Source organism: Perna viridis, chromosome 7 (assembly GCF_037379345.1).
Source record: "Perna viridis isolate PV_CMFRI_1.1 ecotype Kerala chromosome 7, ASM3737934v1, whole genome shotgun sequence".
NCBI classification, from domain to species: domain Eukaryota; kingdom Metazoa; phylum Mollusca; class Bivalvia; order Mytilida; family Mytilidae; genus Perna; species Perna viridis.
The window spans coordinates 6,872,541-6,898,787 of NC_142451.1; the positions used below are offsets into that span (position 1 = coordinate 6,872,541).

General features: G+C 30.7%; 2 protein-coding genes and 1 long non-coding RNA gene across 6 annotated transcripts in view; 1 reads left to right on the top strand and 2 right to left on the bottom strand.

Annotated features, from left to right (window-relative positions):
* Positions 1–4,070, bottom strand: part of LOC148611118 (uncharacterized) — a 30,400-nt gene extending 26,330 nt beyond the window's left edge. The window contains exon 1 of the mRNA XM_088591279.1: positions 3,983–4,070. Within this exon, the coding sequence (XP_088447405.1) occupies positions 3,983–4,008 (26 nt within the window). The 5' untranslated portion in view covers positions 4,009–4,070. The remainder of the gene's footprint in view (positions 1–3,982) is intronic.
* On the top strand, positions 440–2,366 carry LOC148611119 (uncharacterized). Of its 3 annotated transcripts, XR_015924057.1 has the most exons (4): positions 533–671; positions 1,564–1,602; positions 1,814–1,869; positions 2,279–2,366. It is a non-coding gene; the product is annotated as an uncharacterized LOC148611119 (long non-coding RNA). The 3 variants fall into 3 exon arrangements; XR_015924056.1 differs by lacking the exon at positions 1,564–1,602 and having other exon boundaries at positions 440–671; positions 1,814–1,935; XR_015924058.1 differs by lacking the exon at positions 1,814–1,869.
* A 3,876-nt stretch (positions 4,071–7,946) lies between the features above and the next one.
* Positions 7,947–26,247, bottom strand: part of LOC148611120 (ATP-binding cassette sub-family A member 2-like) — a 59,687-nt gene continuing 41,386 nt past the window's right edge. For both annotated transcript variants that reach the window (XM_088591280.1, XM_088591281.1), the window contains exons 39-49: positions 26,021–26,153; positions 23,228–23,351; positions 22,799–22,870; positions 17,153–17,259; positions 16,746–16,887; positions 16,101–16,235; positions 15,488–15,591; positions 15,020–15,224; positions 14,236–14,373; positions 13,426–13,626; positions 7,947–12,365 (exon numbers count right to left, since the gene is read on the bottom strand). In XM_088591280.1, the coding sequence (XP_088447406.1) occupies positions 12,336–12,365; positions 13,426–13,626; positions 14,236–14,373; positions 15,020–15,224; positions 15,488–15,591; positions 16,101–16,235; positions 16,746–16,887; positions 17,153–17,259; positions 22,799–22,870; positions 23,228–23,351; positions 26,021–26,153 (1,391 nt within the window). In that variant the 3' untranslated portion in view covers positions 7,947–12,335. The remainder of the gene's footprint in view (positions 12,366–13,425; positions 13,627–14,235; positions 14,374–15,019; positions 15,225–15,487; positions 15,592–16,100; positions 16,236–16,745; positions 16,888–17,152; positions 17,260–22,798; positions 22,871–23,227; positions 23,352–26,020; positions 26,154–26,247) is intronic.

The window sequence follows — 26,247 nt, forward strand, 5'->3', positions numbered from 1 at the left end:
TTAAAAATCCATTGCATGACAATAAAAAATATATGTAATTGAAGATGAGACATTTCTCTTTCTAAATATACAACTTTCATTGTTATTGGAGTTGATGGTCATTTGGTACAAACGTTTGAAGTGACGATACTTTGAGAAAAATGGCCGCCTGAAAAACTATGTGTCAAAGATCATACCTATTTCAAAATTCATTCCGCAAGCTATTACTGGATCGATTTTCTTCATTTATGGCTTAAATTTTTGGAAATATCTTCAATTTTGATAATCCGGTTGTCAGGCTAATTTTTTGGTTACAAAACATATTTTTTACGTAATTTTAAGGAAAAACATGTTGAAAAAAAATAGTTTTTGCGTACCCGGAATGCACTGACAGTCGGATTCCGAAAATTTAATCCTTTCTGCGTTCATCCGTAACCCTGGTTTCAGAAGAAAAACAATAATAGCTTGCGGAATCGATTGGATATTAGGGTGGTCAGGGCGTGGTTTTCACAAAAATTAAAGCGGGACCGGTTATCGTTCTTGCTAACCGGATGTTACTGATCCGCCATAGCTTCTGTTAAGATTTTCGAACACTCGTGGATAAATGCCTTTTACCGACTGTTTTCTGGACGGATTTTTGACTGGTGGTGCAGACAACGATGGACCTAGGCCATGGAGGCCAATCACTTACGGTAAGTACCTAAATTATGTCTAATATAAGCCTAATCGCCCTGTTTCCGTAAGGTCAAATTCTAGAATGACCTTTTATCATCTGCAAGCTTAAAAACTATATTCACCTTCTTGGAAGGTCTGATTTTCGTTTGATTCTGCATGAGCTGATTTAAAAAAGATTACTCTCATTTAGCATTAGTTGGAATATGTTTCCATAACATTTTTATTAAACGATGAATATGTAATGAGGTAAATTCTCCCAACGTTTGATTGCAATCCATTCAAAATCTTTCGGACTTTATCGACTTTCCTATATTATCGGAAGTCTCTGTATTTTACCTAGCTTTTTTCTATTGGTTGGGAGAATTTGCACATATTGCATTTAATTTCCTTGATAATTCAATTTTAATTTATATGTAGTGCCCAATTTATATGAAACTCACATGTTTAAGCATAAACCTTCTTTATATTCATTTTAACTGCATCTTCTTAAGTTTACTTTATATATTCATACTGTACAATTTTTAACAGCTAACTTACATATTCATTTTTTAGAGGATTGTAGATGCTCTACTTATTTAATATTCATATACATGTACAATTGCTTGGAAAAGGTTTAAAATCCTAGTAATATACATTATTTATCATTAAATTTTAATTAATTATGGTTTAATATTTTTTTGGCCTTTTTAGGATCACATTGATTGACTCATAATACCAATCTTTTGTTGTATGTATATGAAACATACTTGTACTATTGTTTTTTCTTCTAATTATTGATTTATTTCAGAAGAAAGTATTAGTAAACAGGCTGCCTAAATATTTATTTTATTTTGTCATATAAAAAGTAAACACTGATGTAAATTTTATTATGATTTAGTTTTATTTTCTGTTTGTTTTTCATCATTTTAGTTTCATTTTGTTGAGTTCTGGAGATGTTTCGAATTCATGGTAAGTTAGTTTTTATACTTTGATTTAGTTTAGTAGCTTTATTTATTTTAATAATAAAACTTTTGAGTCTTTTGATTATGGTAACAAATAAGCATTTACATTTGAATCATATATTACTTACAAGAACTGTCGATTAGTTTTGTGTTTAGACTCTGCTTTAAAACTGCCTCACAGTACATATTCATTGAAGTCCACTACTTGTTTATTTCAGATGGCCTGAGCAGCATAGTGGGCTATGCTATGAGACGAATATGGACTGAGTCTGAGGTAGGACCATGTGGGGTACAGTAAGTAGGGTAGTTCCAGACACACCTGAACCCGATAACCTGATTGGTAAGAGAGTTCAACACTTGATAGAAGAACCAGACAGATCACGCAGCGAAATTATTCATATTAAGTTATTTAACATAACATTAATATAACCTTATAAAACAATCTTCTTGTTTTGAAATGAAGATAATTATTCTGGAAAAGGAAGTTTGGTGTTTTTAACTCCTCGCCACATCTTTTGTCAACCGCTTTGTGAGCAACCAACATCAAATAAAGTTTTACATTTTTTCGGATTGTTAGCAAACCAGATTATGATTTAATAGAAAGTAAACTAATTGTAAGTAAATTGATAAGGTAAATGATGTTAATAGGTGTAATGTCCTTATGTACATAATCTCTTTTGTAGATTTGGCAGACATAGTAGATCCTGGTGAAGAAACCCTTCTGGCCTGAAATGGAAACTTCGAAAAGTTCATTAAACTTAATCAAATGATGATATTTTGTTTATTATCATTTAATGTACATAATAGTACACATGAGGAAACAGCTAGGGCTTCAAAGTTCCATAGTGAAAGGATGCGCATTGGTTCAAGTCAATGTATTCATAAAAATTTTCTCAATTTCTTGGGAAAACAGCATTTGTTTTTGAAATTTTATTCAATTTTAACATAATAATGAGATTATTATTATGTTAAAAGACCCTATTTAAACAAGAAAACATTACAAGACTACATTAGGAATCTTAGAATTGACCAGACCTTGATATAATATTATTTTGCCACTTTTTGCGGGAAAAATGTATGTTTATTTTGATTATCGTCTGGCTTCATTTAAGGTATAGGCCTAACAAATTTTCATCCACATTAAACATTTTATAGCAAAATAAGATGAAAGTATCTTCATGTGATAGCTTAGATTCTAAGCTTTAAAATGGTACCACATAAGTATATGGTAGGTTGATATTTTGATAAATATAAGCATAAATATGCGGTTTTTTTTTTAAATCTGAAATTTTCAAAAATGTTCGATTTACCCCCATTTTTCAACATTTGCTTGTTGGTTTTTAAATATAATTCAATTATTTCTTGATAAAAATGTGTTTTTACATATTTAATCACAATAACAATAACTGTCATGTGCTAAAAACTGCTTTTAAATTCAAAATGTCTTTTTTTGTCTGACCTTTCGCCATTTTTTCCACTGAAAATAGCTCTAAAATTTACCCTAAAATGTAAATTTTCGACCTCAAAAAATTTTTTTGAGCTGAAAAACATGATTTTTCAAGTCAAGCAACTTTATTGCCACACAAAACAAGTGACAGAAAAAATTAAATATTTTTTTTGAATTCTTAGTAAGCAAAAATGTATTTTTTTGTTGAAAAAACGCATTTAAAAAAAAGGGGGTCTGCCGCAGTGTTTCTGATTCCAATGAAAAACAAATCAGAGGTTTTGACATAATATTTGTTTATTTATTTCTGTTTAATGGATTACTCTTGAAAGAACAGCAAAATATCAGATTTCTACTACCTTCCAATTTCCAAATATGAATATCCAAAAATGGCACTTTAATTCACGATGCTGTTGACACATAGCAAAAAAAAACTAAGTCCAAAGTGTTTTTTTGCCAATTTTAAAAAAGTGTAATTTTCTTTGTATCTAAGATACAAGTTTCCTGAATGGCTTAAATCAAAGTATGAAATGGCTTTATTTAAATGATTAAGACACAATGTATGAATTTCTTTACCTGTTTGACTTATGTGGGCCACAGAAGTGCCCAAAATGTGACATTTTTGCCTTCGCAAGAAAAATGACCAAAATTTTGAACTTTAAATTGTAATAACTTTTGAACCCCTTGACCGATTTTAAAAATTTTTGCACCAGTAAGTTACATTTCTTGGGCTCTTTCAAACTAATATAAACTTGTACATTTTCTATATACTTCATATTTTGACTGACCTCCCTAGTATAGGGATTGTCATGTTTCATTCACTTTCAAAGAACATGTGAAAAAGTATGGCCAGAAGAAAATACTACAGAATCGCAACAAAGAAAAAATTAATGACATTAAAATATGGATCGATCAGACTCGTTTAAAATCAGAAATATGTTACCTTAAGACCTGTGCGGCTGCACTCATACTTTTCAAAACCGAAAGAAGTTGTTAGCTTGTCGCCATTTTTCTGATGTGCACTTCCGGTTCACAGGAGTAACTTCCCTTGTCTTAAAATTACAGTCATCGACAGTTAAAAGGTGACAGCGCGGTCGCTCATGGTAGCGATCCCACCAAGTTTATTTCAAAGCCTCTTTTTTAACGAACAGTATACTTCTGTATATTTAAAAAATGGGTAAATATCTGTGTTTACATTTCATAAAAGTTATAAGAGGTCTGGGGCAATTGAGGCCATTGGACATTATTTTGGATATACAAAACATTTGCCATATTTAAACCTTGTTCAATGCACATAAAAAAAACCTGTTCTTTGCAGACATTTTTTTATGTCGACCAAGTTCTAGACGTGATTGATAAATTTCTAATCGGTGTATATACATGTATCCCACATCCTTGCTTAAAAACGGTACTTAATTTAAATCATAAATAAATATGTTACCGACACAGTTTCAAACAGAACCAGCTAAAGCAATTAAATGGGGGAGGGGAATTACAGCTTTCTATTGACTAACCTGTCCAATATATGTCATATTACTTTTCCAATAAGTAAATTAGTAAGTAACCCATTTATATGCATGTACTTTGGTAGACATGTACAGTTTTCTAATTCAGTTACGCTTCATCATTTCGAGTGTTGAAACAATTGTTTGGTTTTTTTTTGTTTTTTTTTTTTTTTTGCTGTTTTTTTTTGTGTGTTTGCGTGTTTTTGGTTGCTGTTTTCTTTTTTGTTTTTGTTTTTGTTGTTGTTTCTTAATAAATCTTAATAGTTAAAGCATTTAAAGGTTGCTGGTAGCTTGTTCATTACAATTTTTTTTACAGTTGAGAAATAGATGTTAGAGGCAGAAATATGACATTGACTGAAGAATTTTGTATATTAATAAAGATTTTTGATTACAATCTGTTGTAATTCTTAGACTCCCTTTTAGCAACGTTGTAAGTATGTCAGTCTTGTCTTGAAACATATTCCCAAACTGCACATCGCTAACCCTTTACATGCTCAACGTTTTCAGAAATACTTTTGTGAGTGAACGTTAACAATAACATGAAAGACAAAAAACTTCATTATTGATTTCCATTCCTATACTTAAAGTCTTAGTTTTGTTACTGTTTATCTTCACACTATCGTTTTCACATCAGGATTCACCCAGTGTATTGACATCGTTTTATAACATTTTTTATAATTTAGTACATATACTGTCGTATATTCTCGGCTTGATAATGTAAAGTAGAATCGTCAGCATTGTTCACACGTCAATATCAGATTGTTTTATATTAAGATTAATGCCGAAAAAGGGCCGACCAGGATTTCAGGTTGGGACGTTAATAGAAATAAATGCCAAAACGAAGCGGGGCAAGAATATTTTTGGGGTGGAATTTGTAACAAGTTAAAATTATGATCATGCAATATTTTCCCAATTTTAGCGGGCGGGGTATACGCCCGACACGCCCGTCCTTGAATCCGTGCCTGGGAAATCAATTATGTATAAATCTGAATCTGATACGCAATACTTAAGTTTGATTTTGAGTATTGACATTTGAAAAGAGATCTTTTCAGAATTATTGCTTAAAGGGAAAAACCATCTTTGCATCAAGTTAGGCTATTATGAAAATCTTAGGCATGTAACCAAAAATAGAATAACCTTTACTGCAAAATGCGCTTTTGTAAAATGCGCAAGGCTATGCAAAATTCGAAATGATTCACCCAGTTTATAATATTGGTAGCAATACTATAGAACTACAACTTAGACAAAGTCTAGGATAGTTTACATGATCAATATGTTGGACGGATATTTGATGTATTGACGTACTTTGATATTGTATCACAATGCCGCTGAAAACATTCAAGTTACTAATAAAACGGGTTTGAACATGAAATATCTTTATGATTGAATCTGCTCTGTTTTTGTCTGAGGAACCGGGAAACATCTTTCTGATTTGTACATTAAAACGTCCTCGGAATCTGAGAGTAGCACGGTACTATGTCACTTATATCTCTTACGCTAAATGTTAATGTTAATACACTTTACAAGTCATGTCAGTGAGAAGCTGAAGTTTTGATAGCCTTTTCTACTTTTATATACAGTACATTTATATAAAATAATTTCATATCTGATAAATGAAAGACACCTGTAATATGTAGTAGGAAGTGCATATCAAAGGGAGAAGACACTTGTAATGATCTATTGAGAACACTGCAATTTCTATTTGGCTGATAACTGGCCTTTCCCAAAAAGGATAAATTTACTAAGAGTTTGTGCAAAAACCACTGGATGAATTTTGACGAGTGATGTCCCAAATTAATGATAAAAGATTGGAGAATAGCAAGATATATTTTCTTATTTATTTAAAATAAAAGGAATATAAATATTTTCAATTTTAAAATCAGGTTGGTTTTTTTTCAGACAAATAAGCATAAATTCACATTTTAAAGGTTCATGAAGTAGGATTTGTCATTGAATGTTTGTAAAAACTATTGCATCTATTGAAATGAAATGAATATCAAATGAAGGAGAAAATTCTGCTTTATGACAATGGGTATTTTTATATGCTTTGAATGACAATAAATGATGAACCCTGAACATTTGTGACTACATTAAAACCTGGTACAGCTCTTAATTCATGTAGTGCGATGTTTTGAATTATAGACATAATAATCAAATACAAAAAAACCAAATCCAATCATATATCAGTAAATTTTGATATCCTGTACACATGTTTCAAGGAGTAACATCTCATTAGCTGTATTAGAATCAAGTAAATAGGATAGTCTGAATCCAAACAATAATTATGTACTAGAAGTACTCACAACCAAAACGTCGAAATAGGAAGCCAAAAATCCATCACCGAGATGTTCAATCATGTATAAGACAAGGAATGAAGCCTTAGTGTTTTATATATTTGCATTTTTGTAATACTTCAAATTTTCAAAAACATATGAATAAAATGTGATATAATTCAGGGTCATGAAAAGTCTAACTACTGGGTTGGTGAATACCCTCACAGATCATAGGTCAACCAGCAGTGGCTTTGACCCAGTGCTTATTTAATAAAAAAAAAATACCAATCAAAATTGACTAAGTTGAAGAAAATGCCTATTTTGGACCCATTCTGGCCCTGAGTTCCGATATTATAAGGGCTATAACACTTTTACTCCATCATATTTCCTCTTAATCTTCTGTTTGGAACCTATTAGTATTACTTTGTACAGATCCATGCACTTTTATTTAGGGTATTACCAAGAAACCAGAAATGTGTTGGTTATGGGTTCCATTTGACCCCTAATTCTTTAATGGATAAAGTGAATCCATAGATATTAACTTGTGTTGCTGTTGTTTGGAAACAAGTACATACATCAAAGCCAGTGTTTTGGTCCCTTTCAGTCAGTAATTCATAGATAGATCAGAACCTTCCTTTTCTGGTTTAGAACATTGTTTTGAAATTTTATCAATAATATATATCTAATCACACAAAAAACCATAAGTCTCTAGAAGACTACAAGACCATGGCAATGCCATACCATTATATAAAATTTTTGAGGTGTATAACAATCTTTCTTTTAATTACTTTGAGTGGGTCATGCCATAAATTATATTACCAATGTTGACAACAGCTGACAATTGTTTAGCATAAATAAATTCAAAATTCCCAACTTATATATCACATAAATACCATGACAAATAGTTCTTCCATTGTACTACCACTGACTCAAGAGTTCTGTTTTATAACATAATGGAAATAGATTAGTATCATTTGTTTTGTGGATCAAAGGAAGATTAAAGGCTGGATGTGTGTCTTTCAATTTGTCAATATTTTTCTTATATCTAGGGCAAAACCTTTTGGTATGCCCAAGGGCTTCCAGGGAGAAGTTATTTGCTTGTATCTTAACTATAAATCTGAACACAAACTGACTATGATAAACTTTATTCTTTAAATTGCACAATAAAAATATAAAGTTGAAAACAATCTAGCTCTAAAAACTATACCAAGAATAAACAATGAAAGACACTAATATGTTACACAGAAATGTTCCACTTGTAAATATCACCTGAACTGTTTGAACTTTGAAGAGTGGTAATTTAATATATTTTTAAAGGTATCTGTAATGTTTTGTTTTTGTTTTAATGATAAAAATAAATACATTATCATCAACAAAAAACAGTTGCTTTGAAGATATTATATAGTACAATAAGTCCCAATCTTGACTAGTAATGGATAATATCAAAGATTTATATATAGCACAAATATATAACTCATTGATAATATATCTGTTGTTAAAAATACTGTATGTAACAGTCCTTACTCTACAGTATACTATGGAGATAACGATTTATATCAGATATCATACAGTCCTTGAACCGATCCACGCAACGATTTGACGGATTGATGACCTCTAACTGATTGATTGCTGACGGATCGATAAATGATGACCGGTGACTGATCTGATCACAGTTTTATTATGTATGATCTGTTAAAAATAAAACAAATGTAAAATAAAAGTATAAATTGATGTGGTCATGTGATGTGATCAACAGTTTAATGGATCAATGACTGATCATCTTTCAAAATGAATGGTGATGGATGACCGATCACATTTTTTGTTGCTTGAATCAGTTCAGGTACTGTAGTACACTAGATAACTACAATACAAAGCTTGCCAACAGACTAACATCTACATGTATGAAAAGCTGAAGAAATGTCATGGCATAAAAAAGATAAGCAACAACTTGATTTTTATGGGGGGTATGAAAGTTCAAATAAAGAGGCTGAACCATAATTTATGGCAAATAAAATCTAAGATAAGCAGTTGGACATAAATGCCAAAAAATAAATACCAAAATAAGCACATAAGCATATTGACATTTCAAAGACCATTAAATTGATATCATGCACTACAGTTCATTATAAGTATATATAGAATTTTAGCACATTTCAAACATTTTTTTCTAAATCTGTAACATATTCTACATGCAAAAAAAAACCAAACAAAACAAACAAAACAAAACAAAAAAAACAAACCAAAATCATCATTATATAAAATCACAGAAGCTTCCTCCATATCAATATTTTAACATGCATTTTATGGTACAGTTGAATGTGGAAGTTAAAAAAAAACACAATGAAATAATATCATTGAGTGACCAGGACACTTAGGAACTCATGAATTATCTAATTTATTATAACACTTATTAAACAATTCATAAATCTGTTATAAAAAAAATATAAAGGAATGTTTGGTCTATTTTATGGTGTTGATCTTGTGAAGTCATATGTAGTTATTATGAATTCAGAAATTATTGTAATTTTCTTCTCAAAATAACATAACAGGACATTCATTACATTAAGATTTATCTATATGAATGTATGTCACAAAGGCTTAATGATGAAAAAACAAGAAATCTGTGAGAGATGGCTCACTTGTGATACCCCCCTGCTTTCAATCACATATTAGGAAAATAAATAAAGTCCCCAGTAAACAGGAAGTTGTTGTCAATTTTTTCCAAAAACGGATCTCTCCATATGGCATACCTACAGGAAGAATGTGTTAAATTTCAAATAAGTAGTTCTAAAAAACTGTGATGGAAAAAATTGTTACAGACGGACAAGAGTAAAACAGTAAACCTTCTCCTTTGGAGCGGGAGTATGACAAATGTTTCAAAAATTGTCAAGAAATTATACTACTGAAACATTTATATAAGTATTGAAAGTGACAAATTACAATCATTCTAACAATATATGTGACAAAAAGTCTCCACTTCTACATTAGCAAATTTTGTACCACCATGTGCTAACATTACAGTTACATTTTATTCTTTCAAGAAAACAAACTTTCAAGTTAACTATAAATACAATCAACAGAGTTGCAATACATACATATATAGTCAGTAATGTAACACCAATAGCTCCAATTTTTCTTAGCTGATTATGGACTAGATCACATTCATATAATTAAAGGAATTTACATCTATATTTTAGCCCAAAAATTATTTATATGTAAAAAAATTCAATTTGTCAAGGCCATTTATAACAGCTTGAAAGAAAATAAAAGGAAATAAAGAGCAAATTGGATACAAGTACATGTATAACAAACCATTTTAAAATATCTTATGGACACAAAAAAGTATCGACTATGATTCAATTTGCATATTATTTGATATCAGAATGAAATATATAGGAACTAGTCAATTTTCAAAGCAAATCGGGTAATTCTAATCTCATCTAATAATTAGAACTAGACATGTAACTTCACTGAGACACTATACTATGTCACATTTGAAATAAACCCACCATGCTAACCCCTCAAGTTGAATTATTTCCATTTGCAAACAGTCAGTAAAAATAGCTAAACATTCATATGAAGGTAATCAAAATCCATTGAAAGGTGTAAGCTATACAACACATTAATTCTTATAAGGTGGACTTTCTCCCTTTACAGCCATCTTACTTCATGACAGACAAGACCAACACATCCCAAACTTTGTTTACAGAGGTATAAAAAAAACCACTTGCAGATATTACATTACATGCTATATACTTTATTAAACAGGAAATAAACTATTTGCATTAAAATTAACACCATTCAAGTTTTAATTTTGTCACATAAGGAGGGAGTCAAAATTTGATGACAGACAGACAGACACATCATCCTTAGCTCAAGATCACAGAAAACAACAATAATCACAGATATAAATATGCTTTCATATTAAGAAATTTCTATCATGATAGATCATCTCAAAACATAAAGAAAGTAAACTCTATCATTTTGGTAGAAAATAATACCACAAATAAGTACTATTTCTGATGTATTGAAACACAAGAAAAATATAATAAAACCTAGGATATTGGTAAGAAAAAAAACATTTACATACTGCACATAGAACTTGTCAAAACCCTCAATATTAGCACCTTTAAAATATAATTCTATCAGACTTAAAGTCTTCATCAATTGAGACATACAAAACACATAATACATCTCAATATAACATAACGAAAATAACATGAATTAAACAGTATATAAATACTGTAAACTCAGATATTTGGTGGCATTTTTATTATTATTGTGAAAAATGTGACTGACTTAAAATTCGGATAATAAAAAAACCAACACAAAATAACCTAGACATTGTTGATACAAGTTTTTTGTAGAAATCACATTAATTAAAATCACAATAATTAAAGCACACAGTAATGTCTGAATTTACAGTAGTCATGGAAACAACTCAACAACAAAACTTTAATGCACATATATTTTGATAATGTATAGGAGATCATAACAACCAAAAACAACAATAATTATTTATATCCAAGTGAACAATAACAGAATTGAGTCAAATTGAGACATGCTTTTCATTATATAAAAAAACACTGAGACAGTGTTCACTGCAATGCAAGGTGATCACCAGTAAAATTAGACCTTGTATTATTTCATTATTTTCAATTAGCACCTTATAAAATTTCCATCTTCAGCTCATTGAATTGACCTATATCAAGTTTAATTGAAAATAAAAACTTCTTCATGATTTTGTAAAGCTATTACTTGGTCAAGCCATTTACTGTGAAAGTACATGTACTTATATTAGTGGGTACCAATATTCGTGGTTTAGGGGAAAAATATCATTTCGTGGATTCTTGAATTTGTAGATTTGACAACTCTTTCATACACATGAATGGAATATTTTCTTTTCCCTGGGAACCAAATGTCATGGTTTACCAAACCCACGAAAATTGGTACCCCACAAATAATAATACTTTCACAGTAACTCTTAATTACAGGTCATTTCTCAAAGTACTTCTATAATAAATCATGTGGGATTCCCAAATGTTACAAATCACACTGAATACTTGTTTCCCATATGCAGAAGTTTTCCCTACTTCCTAAAAGAGGCACTTTTGGAGATGAATAACAAATTCATAGTATAAAAGTTATATATTTATCACAAGGTTTGGGACTGTATCACAAATATTTTAATAAATAATTAGTTTGATTTTTATAGAAAATATTCCATGTCGGTAAAAAATTAATGCCCACAAATATTTTGAAAATCACAATTATTTTTCAATGTATGACCAAACATTTAAAAAAAAAATATCCTATCTGTTCATAGTTACGTCATATAAAAACCCATACATTAAACCAAAGATAATAGAATATTTTTTTATCACAACTTAAAAAACACAAAACATCAAGCTAAAACTCTCCAACAATACACTGTAAGTACTTTGGGGAAGATCTTGCTGACTTATGGACAATGAAATATATATGTCACAGCAACCTTGAATGGTAACTCAGATAACTCTCAGTCAATATCCATTAATGTCAGCCTTGTCTGAAAATAAAACATTTCATTAATAAAATATTGATTAGTTTTGGAAAACTGTAATTTCTCAGTCTCCCAGGCCCTTCTTTATCTTCTTTAAAAATTTTGTGGTCATTTTCATTGTTGAAATAGAAATGCACCTCACCCATCATTTATTTCTGGCTGGGAAATTAAAATGTAAAAAGAAATATTTGTCAGGAAAAATATTTTACAGCCATAACTGGTCTTTATACACTTCATTTGGATTAATATAAAAAGTTGAAATATTTTAAAAAGTTACTTATGGTGAATTTCATTTGAGCATGCATACTGGTAAATGATTTGAATGGAATTTTTATGGTTTTTTTTTGGAGGTTGAAAACTTACTGTTTGACCAAACAACAAAAAACCAAGGAAATCTTTCCCTCGGTGTGTCAAATCAAGACTCATTTTATCTTTAATTTTGAAGTTAAAATCCTCTCAAGATAAACACATCATAAAGCTGCAAGCAAGTGAGGTCATATACGTGTACATGTAGAATGTAAGACCAGAACTATGATAGCTAAAAAATATTCTGATGGAAGTGACAAATTTGTCAACATTGAAGTAGATGATAGCACAAGTGCGGGGGTGCTGTTTTGACTTTTTATACATCAATGGATACAATTTTATATTTATTTAATGATAATTTAGAAATAATTGGCTGAGTAAAAATGTATTAAGCTTTCCAATATTCTCCTCATCAAATGAGACTTTGCCCACAGCAACATGGCAGTGCTCTGTAAACAAAGATTTAACAGGCCATCCACAAAAAGGTTCAAAGATAACAGATTCACTGCATTTGTTGTGGCTGATTTGGTACTTGTTATTTTACGGGATATATTTTTAAATAATAAAATATGCTTAAATTATTAATTCACAGCAAACAATTTGAAAATTATAATAGTGACAGTCAGAAAGGCAACCTAAATATTATGTGTACAGCTTAACGGTAATTAGATGGCACACATTAGGCTCCACCGATCATAGCACAACCTTAAATCATATTACAGATTTTTACAAAGGATTTTTTTCTGAGTTATAAACCTACTCCTGTTTCAGTGAATACAAAACAAGCATCATCATCATTATCTAATCCATTGTCATTGGAACTAAGGTCTAACAATGGATCATCTTCACTGTCTTCATCCTCAATCATTGTCCTAGTTGATGACCTTTGACCTGCAATCCTCCGCACAGGGTCAGTTTGTTCAACTATTTCTGTCTGTTGTTTTACAAAATTAATGAAGACCTAAAAAGGTAAATAAATTACATAAAATCATCATTAGACCTCGTCCATCATGTAAAGTAAGAAATACCGGTACACTTAGAAAAACATTGGGTATTAAAAATTAAAAAAACCCTATCTGAACAAGCAAAGGGATAAAAATTCAATACTTTCCAATATGAATATCAACACTATAACAATATCAATAAATACAGAATAACCACAGTATTAAAGTCAGAAAATATCACACTGAGCTTGATAGGGAGAGATACAATGTAGAGATATTCAAAATTAACATAATTCTATATATCAGTGATGTCACAGTAAATCTGATGTAACGGTGACATTGGAAATTTGCCAACATTTTTTTAGTATCACAACAGTAGCCTGAAATGGAAAATATTTGACAGTAAGAACAGTGGAAAAATATTCTTCTGCAAAGATTATCTACCAAGGCAAATCCATAACAATAAGCCAAAACACACCAGACTTGCCAAAATGTTGAAAGATTGTAGAGAAAAATAAAACAACAAGTTTGCCAAACTCTGCCTAAATTTGTGTGGATATCATACAAATTTTGTCAGACTTGATGAGCTTGCCTTAGCAAAGAGGCAGAGGTAATTGTTAGCTTACGTTATCAAGGGTATTCTGACTAACAGAATAATCCTCTATATCTAAATCTTTTTCTATTTCCTCCATCAACTTAAATATATCTCCAACAGTAATCTGTTCTATACCCACTCCAAACTGTAACATGTTGTAATGGTATTCCTGAAAGATACAATTGGCACAAATTTAAAGTTATTCATGTAGAAGTTTTCAATGCAAACAGCCAAAAATAAAGAAAATGGAAATTAATGTTCATTGGAAGGGTCAAAGTAAACTGTAGAACAGTTTCTCACTGCCTAATGAACCCTTGGGTCAAATTGAATCAATGACTCTAACTGACTTACTTACATATAACAGACATTGTTCATACATCTGTCTACTGTTGGCTGATTGTTATAAGTAACAACATTTTACAAAATTCTCTTAATTTTGTGAAACATCACACCTTATTTATTCCCAGAAATACTTAATCAAAATCTTACTTTTATTGGCCTTTAATCAGTGAAAAAAAATTAAAAAAAAAAGATTTTTCTTAAGATTAAATATGTTCAGTTGTGCATTTCAGTACATATTCAAAATAAATAATGTAATTCATCTACCTCCCTTTTTTCAATATTTAAGATCAACAACTCAGATATGAAAACTCCATAGCAATGAAAAACAAATCATGCAATCTATCGACAAATTGACAAACAGTGATATAACATATATGTCCATCAAACAATAGGCTATATGAATAGCAAAGGCTTGACTTTATTTTCCCATCCTTACCTTTAACACAGCCGGTGACATATTTTCCCATCCTTACCTTTAACACAGCCTGTGACATATTCCTTCTAACATGATTCTCTACCATCTGTTTAGATCTTTCATAGTCTGGTCCTTTTAATCTGACAGAGAATGTGTAACCATCACCAAATCTATTCTTCAGGTGCTGTATACTACCCAGACATCGGAACCGACCATTCACCATGATGGCAAGACGTGAACACAAGGCTTCACACTCCTCCATACTATCAAATATGGTTAATGAAGGTGAGAAATTTTTAGATTTATAATAAGAATGAGTAAAAGCAGAAACTGCTAAGATGTTATTTGAGTAAGATGAACAAACAAAACATGTATTGGCAAAATCTTAAGTTATACAGTAAAAAAAGAAACCTAATAATATAAAATCCTGATGTTGAAGAAGCAGAATTCAGCTTAAAATATAATGTCTGTATATATGAGATTGTGAATGGAACACACAAGATTGGTAAGCTGTACTATTTTATACCTATGTGATGTGAGAACCACAGATTTTCCTTCTTTGACAAGACTGAGAATCAGATTCCATAAAAATCTTCTTGAATACGGATCCATTCCTGTGGTAGGTTCATCCTAAAAACAAGTAAGTTGTGTGAATGTCTGAAGAAAGCTAACACATGATACCATAAATATTTCTTCATTATGACCTATGGAATGTTTCACAACTTTACTAGCCCTATATATTCTCTAGGGTTACCTAGAAAGGAAACTGTGAAGTTCAGATCTAACAGTCACTACAATTGGTAAACAGGGCTATGGTTCTATGCTCACAAATTTATGCAACCCTAAAGATGCAGTAGTTTACTGGAAACCTACACATTTTTACACTTCCAAAACAACTCTACAGCAATGTCAAAGTTGGGATATTAAGGTCCAGAGCTCTAAGCACTTGGACTGTGTTCCCCATCCCTTGCATGAGTAAATGATATCATTTAGCAAACGAGGTTTTTCATACTCCACACTAGCCTGATTGCATGAAATACGGTCTTTGAAGGAGACATAGTAACCTATTTATCTAAAATTTTAATGCAGTAAGGTAAATACTTATCAATTAAATGAAAACATTTAGAAAGAGATATTACCATGAATATAACAGGAGGTTGACCAATCAATGCTATGGCAGTAGATAGCTTCCTTTTATTACCACCACTATATGTCCTAGACAACTTATCAGCATCTCTTGTCAGACCTAACTTCTTAACTGCCCACTCTACAACCTATACAGACAATGTTTGTTAATGAATAAAATTTTTCTTTTTCAGAACTTTAATATAAGTATTGTTTTCTATTTATGTAGGAGAAAGCCTGTCTACAGAAAACTTGATGTACCTTATGTTTATACTGCAGAGATGCAAGTCACAAGTAAGGTACATCTAGTCATTTTATAACCACACACTGAAAACCATAAAGTGTGACAGCTGGCAAAAAAAGTATGCAGTGCGTAAATTCAGACAGACATTGAGTCGATTCATGCTAATTAAAATGTATCAGACAGATTTTCAATTTAAGTTTCTATAGCATTCCAATAATTCTGCTAATGACTTCAAAACATGGGTAGAAAAACATTCATCAATTCCAGTGATGTTATGCTTTTTGATGATGTTAAAATGATGAATTACAAATCTTTCATTTACTTAGTGTAAGAGTTTTTAAAATTTTGTAATTTAAAGGCATTTAATCCTATGCATTCTAAAACTTGAAGAACTTGATAATGAATGTACTCCTACCCTTTTTTCATCTTGTGGGGGGATTCCCCTGAGCCTGGAGTACAATCTGAGATGTTCCCTGCCTGTAAGCTCATCATATAAGGCATCAAACTGAGGACAGTAGCCAATGTTTTGCTGAACCTGAAGTAAGTCTCTCAATATACTGAAAAGAAAAAAAAAACCTACACTGAAGCATTTGGCTAAATCATAAATTCATACAGATGTGCAAGTATAAATGTAAGATTCATGCCATAATTTCTTTGAACATCCTTGATTTCCTTTAATGAGTTGACAGCCTCTGAATAATAGTTTTTTTAATTCTGTTTAAGCAAGCACAATTTTTGTCAACATATTAAATCTAGTTGTATATTTAAGCATGGTTAGTAGCACAAAAATTTTATACCAAGAAAATAGTATTAATATTTTACCTGTATCCACCAAGGTGAGCAGTTCCACTGGATGGAGTTATGTCCCCTGTTAGCATTTTAAATGTAGTTGTTTTACCAGCACCATTTACACCCAGAAGACCAAAACACTAAAAATAAGAATAAAACTGTATAGAGCTCATTGCTTAAGAAAAATAAGAGTATGGTTCAAGTACAGTAACAGGACAAAGTGGATAGCATTACTTTACTTGTCCTAAATTTGTAGACAAGGGGATAAGTGTCAACATGTCTCTAACTTTGTTGACAAGCAGGAAAGTGTCAACTTGTCCTAACTTTGTTGACACTTCTGATTTCCGGTTGAAAAATGAAAAATCAGAGGAGGGAATTTTTTTTAATAACTTACTGTATCCTTTATTAGTAAGTACTTAAAACATCTCAAAACTACAACAAAATATCATCAAAGAAGTTTATCTTTGACTTGAGCCCATAAATAATTGAACAACGACACCATTCAACCAACCTTGATTCACCGGAACAAAGATGAAGAGTGGAAAAGGCATACTTCAGCTATAGCCCTATCAATAGCTCTTTACAACTGCTTTAATAACATCCAAACTACATTTAATGAAAAGAATCATGACAAAATTCAAGCAGACTTCATGGGTTGTGTATCGGTCAGTAATGAATTGTACTCACTGTCTGTATTTACATGTCCATAGAACGTAAACAACTCACATCTAACGGAAAAACGGACAGTTAATATTAAGGCCTCCGCTAAGAGCTTAATATTAATATTTTTACTCAAAAGTGGTGACATCCAAGTTTACCCAGGCCCACCCAAAAGGCAGCTAAGAAACCCATGTACTGTTTGCTCTAAAGGAGTTATTGCCACTATTAAAGCCATTTCTTGCAATCAGTGTTAGAAGCAAAATTATTAAATATTAGATTTAATACTTTGTAACACACCTGAAAATATATCTCAATCAGGAACAATACCTTCGGGCATGAGTGATCATAATTTAATCTTCTGTACCCGGAAAAAATTAAAAAGGAGAACTACGGTGAACATAAGACCGTTACAATTAGATCAATGAAAAACTACGACCCCGAAATTTTTAAAGAAGAACTTAATAAAATCGATTGGGACAAATGCCAAGTATCAAGTTCGGTGGACGAAAACTGGAACGGTTTCCAAAAGCTATTTACTGATGCACTAGACAAAGTTGCCCCCTCTAAAGATGTGCGGCTAAAACAAAGAACAGAACCGTGAATGACATCAGATATCCTGTGCTTGATCAAGGAAAGAGACAATTATATATCACTGTACAATAAAGATAAAAACAAGAGCACTATGAATCATTTTGTAAATGTAGAAACAAAGTACAAAGAGATATAAACTCAGCTAGAGCAAATTATTTTGCAGATAAAATTGAAGAAAACAGAAACGACCCCAAAAAACTTTGAAAACAACTTAAAGATCTTGGTTACAAAAACAAGATTCTAGCATTGTATTAAATATATCAGACATGCCACGATTCAAAAATCATTGTCAATCATTTTAACTCTTTTTTTTACAACAGTGGCAGCGAAACTAGTTCAAAAAATTGTCAAGTGCTAAAGGTTTATTTAGTGTGGTGTCAAATGCTTTTGTAAATTTTTATAAAAGAAAAAATCCATAAGACAAGAAAATGTTACTGGAACCTGCCAGTGAATATTTTATGTATAAAGAATTATAAGCTTTAAATCGAACTAAAAAACACTGGTCTAGACGAAATACTGGCAAAATTGATAAGGTGCTAGTGTTCTAAAAACACCAATTTGTAATACTGTAAATCAGTCTATTGTTTCAGGTGTTGTACCAAATAGTATGAAATATGCTCGTGTGAAACCATTGTATAAAAAAGGTAGTCCACTCGATGTTGGCAATTATAGACCAGTCAGCATACTTAGCATTGTTTCAAAAATTTTGGAAAGAAGTGTGTATAATCAACTGTCAATTTTTTTTACAAGAAAACAATATTTTGTTTGAATTTCAATCAGGTTTTAGGAATAAACATTCAACAGATACTTGTCTTATTCACTTACTTGATTATATAAGAGGCAAAAATGCAAATAGTAATTTTACAGGCATGATTATGTTAAATCTTCAAAAAGCCTTTGATATGTTTGACCACAATATCCTATGTTCTAAATTGAAAATTATTGGTGTACAATCTATTAACTAGTTTAGATCATATCTTACTGAACGTGTACAATTTGTTTCTATAAATAATGTTATGTCAGATCCAATGGGTGTTACATGTGGAGTGCCCCAAGGTGGTATATTGGGACCTTTATTGTTTTTAACATATATTAATGATATGTCTATAAGCATAGATGATGACTGTAAATTGATTTTATATACAGATGACAGTGCCATATTATTTACGCATAAAAACCCTGATGTTATTTTGGATAAATTGGGAAAGGTTTTGGAAAAATGTTCTGACTGGCTTATAGATAACAAACTTTCTTTACATCTAGGTAAAACAGAATGTATGCTTTTTGGTCCTCTTAGAAAGGTTAATAATGTTTCAAATTTCGGAGTGAAATGTTACAATCATTTAATTGATTCTATATAGATTCTGTCAGATATCTTGGTGTATATATAGCTAAATACTTAAATTGTGAACAGATTGTATTTAATATTATACACAAAGTCAATGGTAGACTGAGATTTCTATATAGAAACAACAAGTACTTGGACATGAGATCGAGATTGACCTTTTCCATGGCATTAATACAATGCTATTATGATTACTCATGTTCGTCGTGGTATCGTGGTTGTTAAAATAGTTACAGGTTTTACAAAATAAGGTGGTGAGGATCATTCATGACTTCGGTCCAAGAAGCAGCGTAAATTGTGACTTATTAAAAAAGGTGAATATGTTGTTTATGGCAGATAGAGTTTCTCAGTTAAGAATAAATCATGTTTTAATATATTTCATGGAAAGGCTCCTGAATATTTATGTGCAAATTTTAATTAAGATACCAATAGTACAAGAAGTTCCTCAAATTTTAATTATTTTATTCCTAACACTCCAACCAACAGTTTTTGTTATTCGGCGATTCAAGATTTAAACAGGTTACCTGCTAATATCAAAACTATAACCAAAAAATATCCTTTAAATCTTCCGTCAAAAAATATTTACAAATCGAGAGAATAATGAATTTTTAATGTAATAGTTACTGTATATGTATTTCATGTTTTATTGTCTATTTATTATGTAACATATATTTACTAAATATATGAATCCTTTTTTGTATTTTTGAACTAGGGACCCCATTGGAAATGGTGTCTTCTAGCTATTCTAACATTTTGAAATTACATATTCTACCTATTCCAACATGCAGAGAACAATAGATGTTGTTATAGCCTAATATGTTGTTACAATAATTAGTAATTAATTAGTTTTACAGGTAAAATTTACCTGAGAATTAAATATGAAAAATTACTGTTTATAAATTTTCCTACAAAATAAATTTTGAGTGAAAATGAATTAAATTCTAATAATATAAGAAAATGAGGAATATGTTTTATTAAAATAAAAATAAAAATTATATTAAACTTTTTAAAACCATTTTAACTTTCTACCATTTAACATGCCAATAATTGACAATGCCAAGCTGGCCTTCAAACTGCATACAAAGATGATGAGCATGTCCACCAACTAGTTCGTAGAGCAGCTGTACTACCACTACTACCACCAAACATTGTTGAAGACGTATGGTTTAATGCACTTGAGGACATCAACGATGCTGACACCAACACTGACACTTTAGGTTTCACCGACTACGTCACCAGCTACTGGGTTGAAGGCCATCGCAACCTCTGGAACCACTACGCCACAGAGGGACCCAGAACTACAAATCACCTTGAAGGTTGGCATGGGAAGTTGAAGAAACTTGTAAAATCACCACACCCGAACATTTTCAACTTGATTCGACTACTCAAACAAGAAGAAGCAATACATGCATTGACTCTAATACAGTATTCAGCTGGTGGTAAACGAGTACCAAAGAAAAGAAAATACAGAGAGATAGACAACAGACTCGCCAACCTGAAAACCAGACTTCAAAACCAGGAACTCACACCAGTCCAGTATGCTGATGCCGCATCTTACTTGTTACACATTGACTGAAATTTATTTGTGTTTCAACAGTGTATTTGTGCTTTTTGTCTTGAATTAACTTTTGCAATATTGCAGTATGATTTTAGTAATTTGTTTATATTTGTGCTTCTTTCTGATCAAAGAATTTTGTTAGTGCTAAATAATTTAGTTGTTCAATATGTTGTTTATATATAATCAAATGTACAAAATAAAAAAATGAATTTATTTAGTTTTAATTTCTTTTTCTCATGTTCAAATCATTTATTCCATGAAGATACCAGGAGGCATGATTCAGACAAAGTCATCACAAATATAACAGAATACAACAATACAATATCAGACAAAATCAGTTTTTATAGCAGTTTCCCAATAAACATTAACAAAAATCAAAAGTAACTGTACTGAAGTAAGCAAAGGATACATTTACAAAACATATTAATTCCAACATTCTTACAAAAAATCACCTTTTTACCTGTAATTAACATCACCAATTAAATAATGTTTTTACAAGCTAATCCGATTGTTTGTCCAATGTTTGCACAATAATTCCACCTATTCCAACATGAAATTTTTGTTTTTTTAACTTAAATTTCAAAATGTTGGAATAGGTGGAATGAACCTTGGAAATAAGCTATTTTAAGCTTTATGGGTTATCTCAGTCTATCAATTTATGTGTTTAAAATATACTACAGGGATTTATATGATTCTGTATCTGTTGTCATGGTTTTATTTGTATTGTAAGCTATTTTAATGTACTGACATTCCTAAATAAAATCTAATCTAATCTGACAATGGGGTAAGTTTCAAACATGTTATAAATTTGTTGACAAGGGGATAAGTGTCAACTTGTCCTAGCTCTGTTGAAAAGGAGATAAGTGTCAACTTGTTCTAACTCTGTTGACAAGGGGATAAGTGTCAACTTGTCTTAACTCTGTTGACAAGGGGATGAGTATTATACATGTTCTGTGTTATTCTTAAACAAGTACTTTAAGGTGTGAACATTTCTGACAAACCACAATCTTTTTTTTGGTTTTGAATATGCTAAAAAAAATTAAATATCATAATTGACTCAAGCAGTAAAGAACAGCTACCAACATGAGTTAAATCCTGAATTTGATATGTATTACGTATTCAGTTCACCAGATCCCTTCATAAACTGAAAACCAAAATCTAACCCTGCATAAAGTAAATATCTCTCAATTAAAGGTTACATAAAATAAATACTTGATGAAAGAAATCCCTGTATAAACTAAAGTACTGTGTTAATCAAATCCCACATAAACTGAACACCTGTATAAATCATCACTGAATCAACCAAAAACTGAATTCCTAAAATAAATCCTGCATTGACAGAATACCTGCATAGACCTAATTCATGTCTAAACCAATTATAGTTTGAAGTCTAACTTTTTGTGATATCAATTCTTATGTATTACTGTCCTAGTTAAAGGTAAACATAGATACCTGCCACCAGGTTAGTCCAAAAGAAGTTCTCTTTAGATAGTTTTTAAAGTATTTCTAAAATTTGTTAACTTACCTCCCCTGAAGGCACTCCTAGACAAAGCCTATCCACTGCTAAATGATGTCCTAATTTTCTTGTTTTATATACCTAAAATAGACAAACCCATGTGATTTTTTCATTAAATTGACTTTCTCTACATTTTGGAAAGGGCACTAATTTCTATGTTTCCATGACTCATCCAGCCTACAAGATTTCATGCAAAATGTACATTTTCCTTTAGTAAGAAAGGTGGTACATTACAAATTATCGCTGGTGACACAAAACATGTAGCAATGGAATTGTCATTTAATTATTTAGATTTTCATTAAGTCAGAATAATTTAAAGTCATTGCTACGTAACCTCTTTTAATCATAGCATCCCTTAACAAATACATTCAACAGTTAATGCTCAAAATATTGAGATAAAAAATCATTTCATTAAACTGCCATAAAACAAAATGTTACCTTGGTAAGATTTTCCAGACGTAAAATATCATTACGACCTGACGACCTAAATATCCTCCGTCTTTCTGCAGCCACGTCTTCATCTTCATCATAGGCAGGTACAGCAGAAGAATGGCGTACTTGGCTAAAAATAGACATTAGATTAAAGTAGGACTTAAGACTGTACTACATTTTTTAGTTCTCTTTTTTACATGTAATTTATACTATGGTTTATACTTGTAGGCTACATGTGTAAATTTTTTGTTGTTTATCTTCATTTTCTACATCCACTTTTAATGTGTTATTCCAATTTTAAAAGAACACCATGTTTCCCAACCATGTTTCCCATTTATTATCAGCTTGTTTCTGAAAAGGTCCACCTAAGGATTCAGACAGAGGGAGATAAGTCCATACTTTATCAAGTTCCTTTTTTCAATAATTCAAAAGTAAAGAAGGAGGTAAGAAAAGGAAGAGTAAAAAAAATGTCTGTTCATATAGTAATCTGTAAATAAAATAAACAATAATGAGAAATATTTGTCAATAGAATACTACTTAATTGTTTTAACTAGTTTATTACTTTCCCAACCTGTGATAAAAACTTCTATTATTTTTTTTAAACATAAATGTGACCTTTTGAAAGATTTAAGGTTGTTAAGGAAGTTGATAAATATTTTTGACTTGAGTAGCAGTTTTTGTAAGAATCATGCACATTCTGTAACATGTGATACACTCCAAAAAAAGGCTACATATTTTTACTTTTGTTATTAATTTGCTTGATAGTTCTATATAATAAAATGTATAATTTTTCATTCCAATCTGCCAGCTCTTAGGAGATAATTCACAATGGAAATCCAATAGTTTCTATTGTATTTTGTTTTATTTACAGAGTTATTTCCCTTAATTTTGAATTTTACAGTATATTCTATATAATTTATATCTCCAAAGAACAAGGGTTAAATGAAAAGTTACATATTACTTTCTGTATACTATAACATATAAAACAAAATATAAAAATAAAAATATGTAGATTTTTCAGCCAAGAATCACATTTTGCATGATTGTTATCTGGAGTGCTACTTAATTCCTTACATGACTCTTAGGTGAACCTGTACTCTTGGTAAGTTAATGCTTCTGAATTCAACCTTCACAACTGACATCTTCCTTAATAACAACTTGCTTGAAGGTAACAAACTTCAAATGGATGAAACCTAATCTGTCTATGAAGGTGAAGCCACAATTATACAATTTTTCATAAATGAAAAAAAGAGAAAAGACAAAAAATCAAGTGTCACAAAAACAAGAGGTTTTAAAATTTAGGAAGATTGCATTTATATGGGATACACAGAGTCACGACAACTAAAGCCATGAAGCTTCAATACACGTCAGAACTTAAATGTTTCATTTATATCACAAATGAAAGAGAATTTTGTGCACTAGGTGCTTAAAGAGAGAGTTGTACTTTAAGGTTAACTAAGATTGGAGAAGAAAACACAATCCCTGCCTATAAATTATAAAAACCTCTTTATTTATTAAGTTAGTTCTGAAAACTAAAGATGTCCTCTGCAAAATCTATCTGTATTGCTTGTGGTTTCCTTTTTTTAATTAAAAAAATATCTCCCTTTTTACATTTTTGTGGCCTCTAGAAGCTATGTATAGTGCAAATATCATTATCAAACTATTATTATTTGATAGTTTTTTTATCGTGTTTATTAGGATGGCAAAAATTCAGAAACTTTTTACTTAAAATACAAACAAGTTCTTTTATCAGAAATTTCTAAATGAGTTTTAAAATCTATATATTTAATAGTTATGAGAAAAAACCTGGAAAGTCAGTTTTTTCTACACATCAAGAAGAAAGAAGATGTGAACAAGTTATCTACATGTTGCATGGTGTAAGAGTTTACCTTCCACTATTCCTGTGCAAATTGTACAATGCAAAAATATGAAACAGCTGTAATATTTGTTCTATGTAAGCAATCTATTCTTTTAAAAAGCAATTATCCTAAATCTACATCTACTTTTACTCACTCTACTGTAAAATTAAGTAACAATCTGATGAAACCTACTATATCAAATCTCTATCAATCTTATACAATTGCCATGGAGATGTGTATTTAAATGTCTATTGTGAAAAGGTAATAATATATGCTATACAAGTTTGTTTTAGTTCCATTTGTTTTGAAATCTTTTGTTCCCTACAAAAGGAATGAATATATTTAACTTTCCAAGCTTCCAATTTTTATAAATAGAACAAATAATGTTTGCTGGAAGTTTTTTTTACCAAAACTGAATACAAGAGCAAAAACCCACATTTAATTAGAAATTTGGTAAAAAAAAAGGTGCTAAAATATTGCATGTACATGAACAAGTGTCAATATTTTTATTTCTCCTGATCTTTTCTCTAGCAATCTTTACTGTATGTACACCAGCACAAATAAAGAGAGATAAAATCTTCCTCCTTAATTCTTGTTCTGGTTAATGGACCACTCCTTATCATGAAAAATAAACAACTGCCCAAAATAAATGATAAACTTGTCCCCAATAAATGCATTCAAAGTTCCATAACTCTAAAACCAAATTTCCAAAATGTTAAAATGTAAGAAGGCAAACAGAAAGCAAGACATAAAGTTTAAGTCCTTATAAGTTTGTTGAGAAATCAGCATATGAATGTGTGATCTAATTAATGCAACTAAATGATACTTTTTTAAAGGTTACCTTCTTGTCATTGTAAACTTAAATTATAGATTGATTAAACCAAGCCGCAGAACTTTAGCTATGAGTCAATGACATTATATATTTACATGTTCCACCTACCTTCTCTTGATAAAGAACCTGAATTCACACAAAAGTGTCAACAGGAAGAAACAGATTCCTACTACTGCCATTGATGTCAGGTTTCTCCCTGTAATCTCCCAAGTCAGTGGTGATTTCATCAAGTCATACTGACCTACAAAATAAGATATGTTCCTTAGGTAAACAATTTTGGTTATATATTAGAAATACTTATTTTTGCCATTTTGGGGTATTTTGGTCCATAAAAT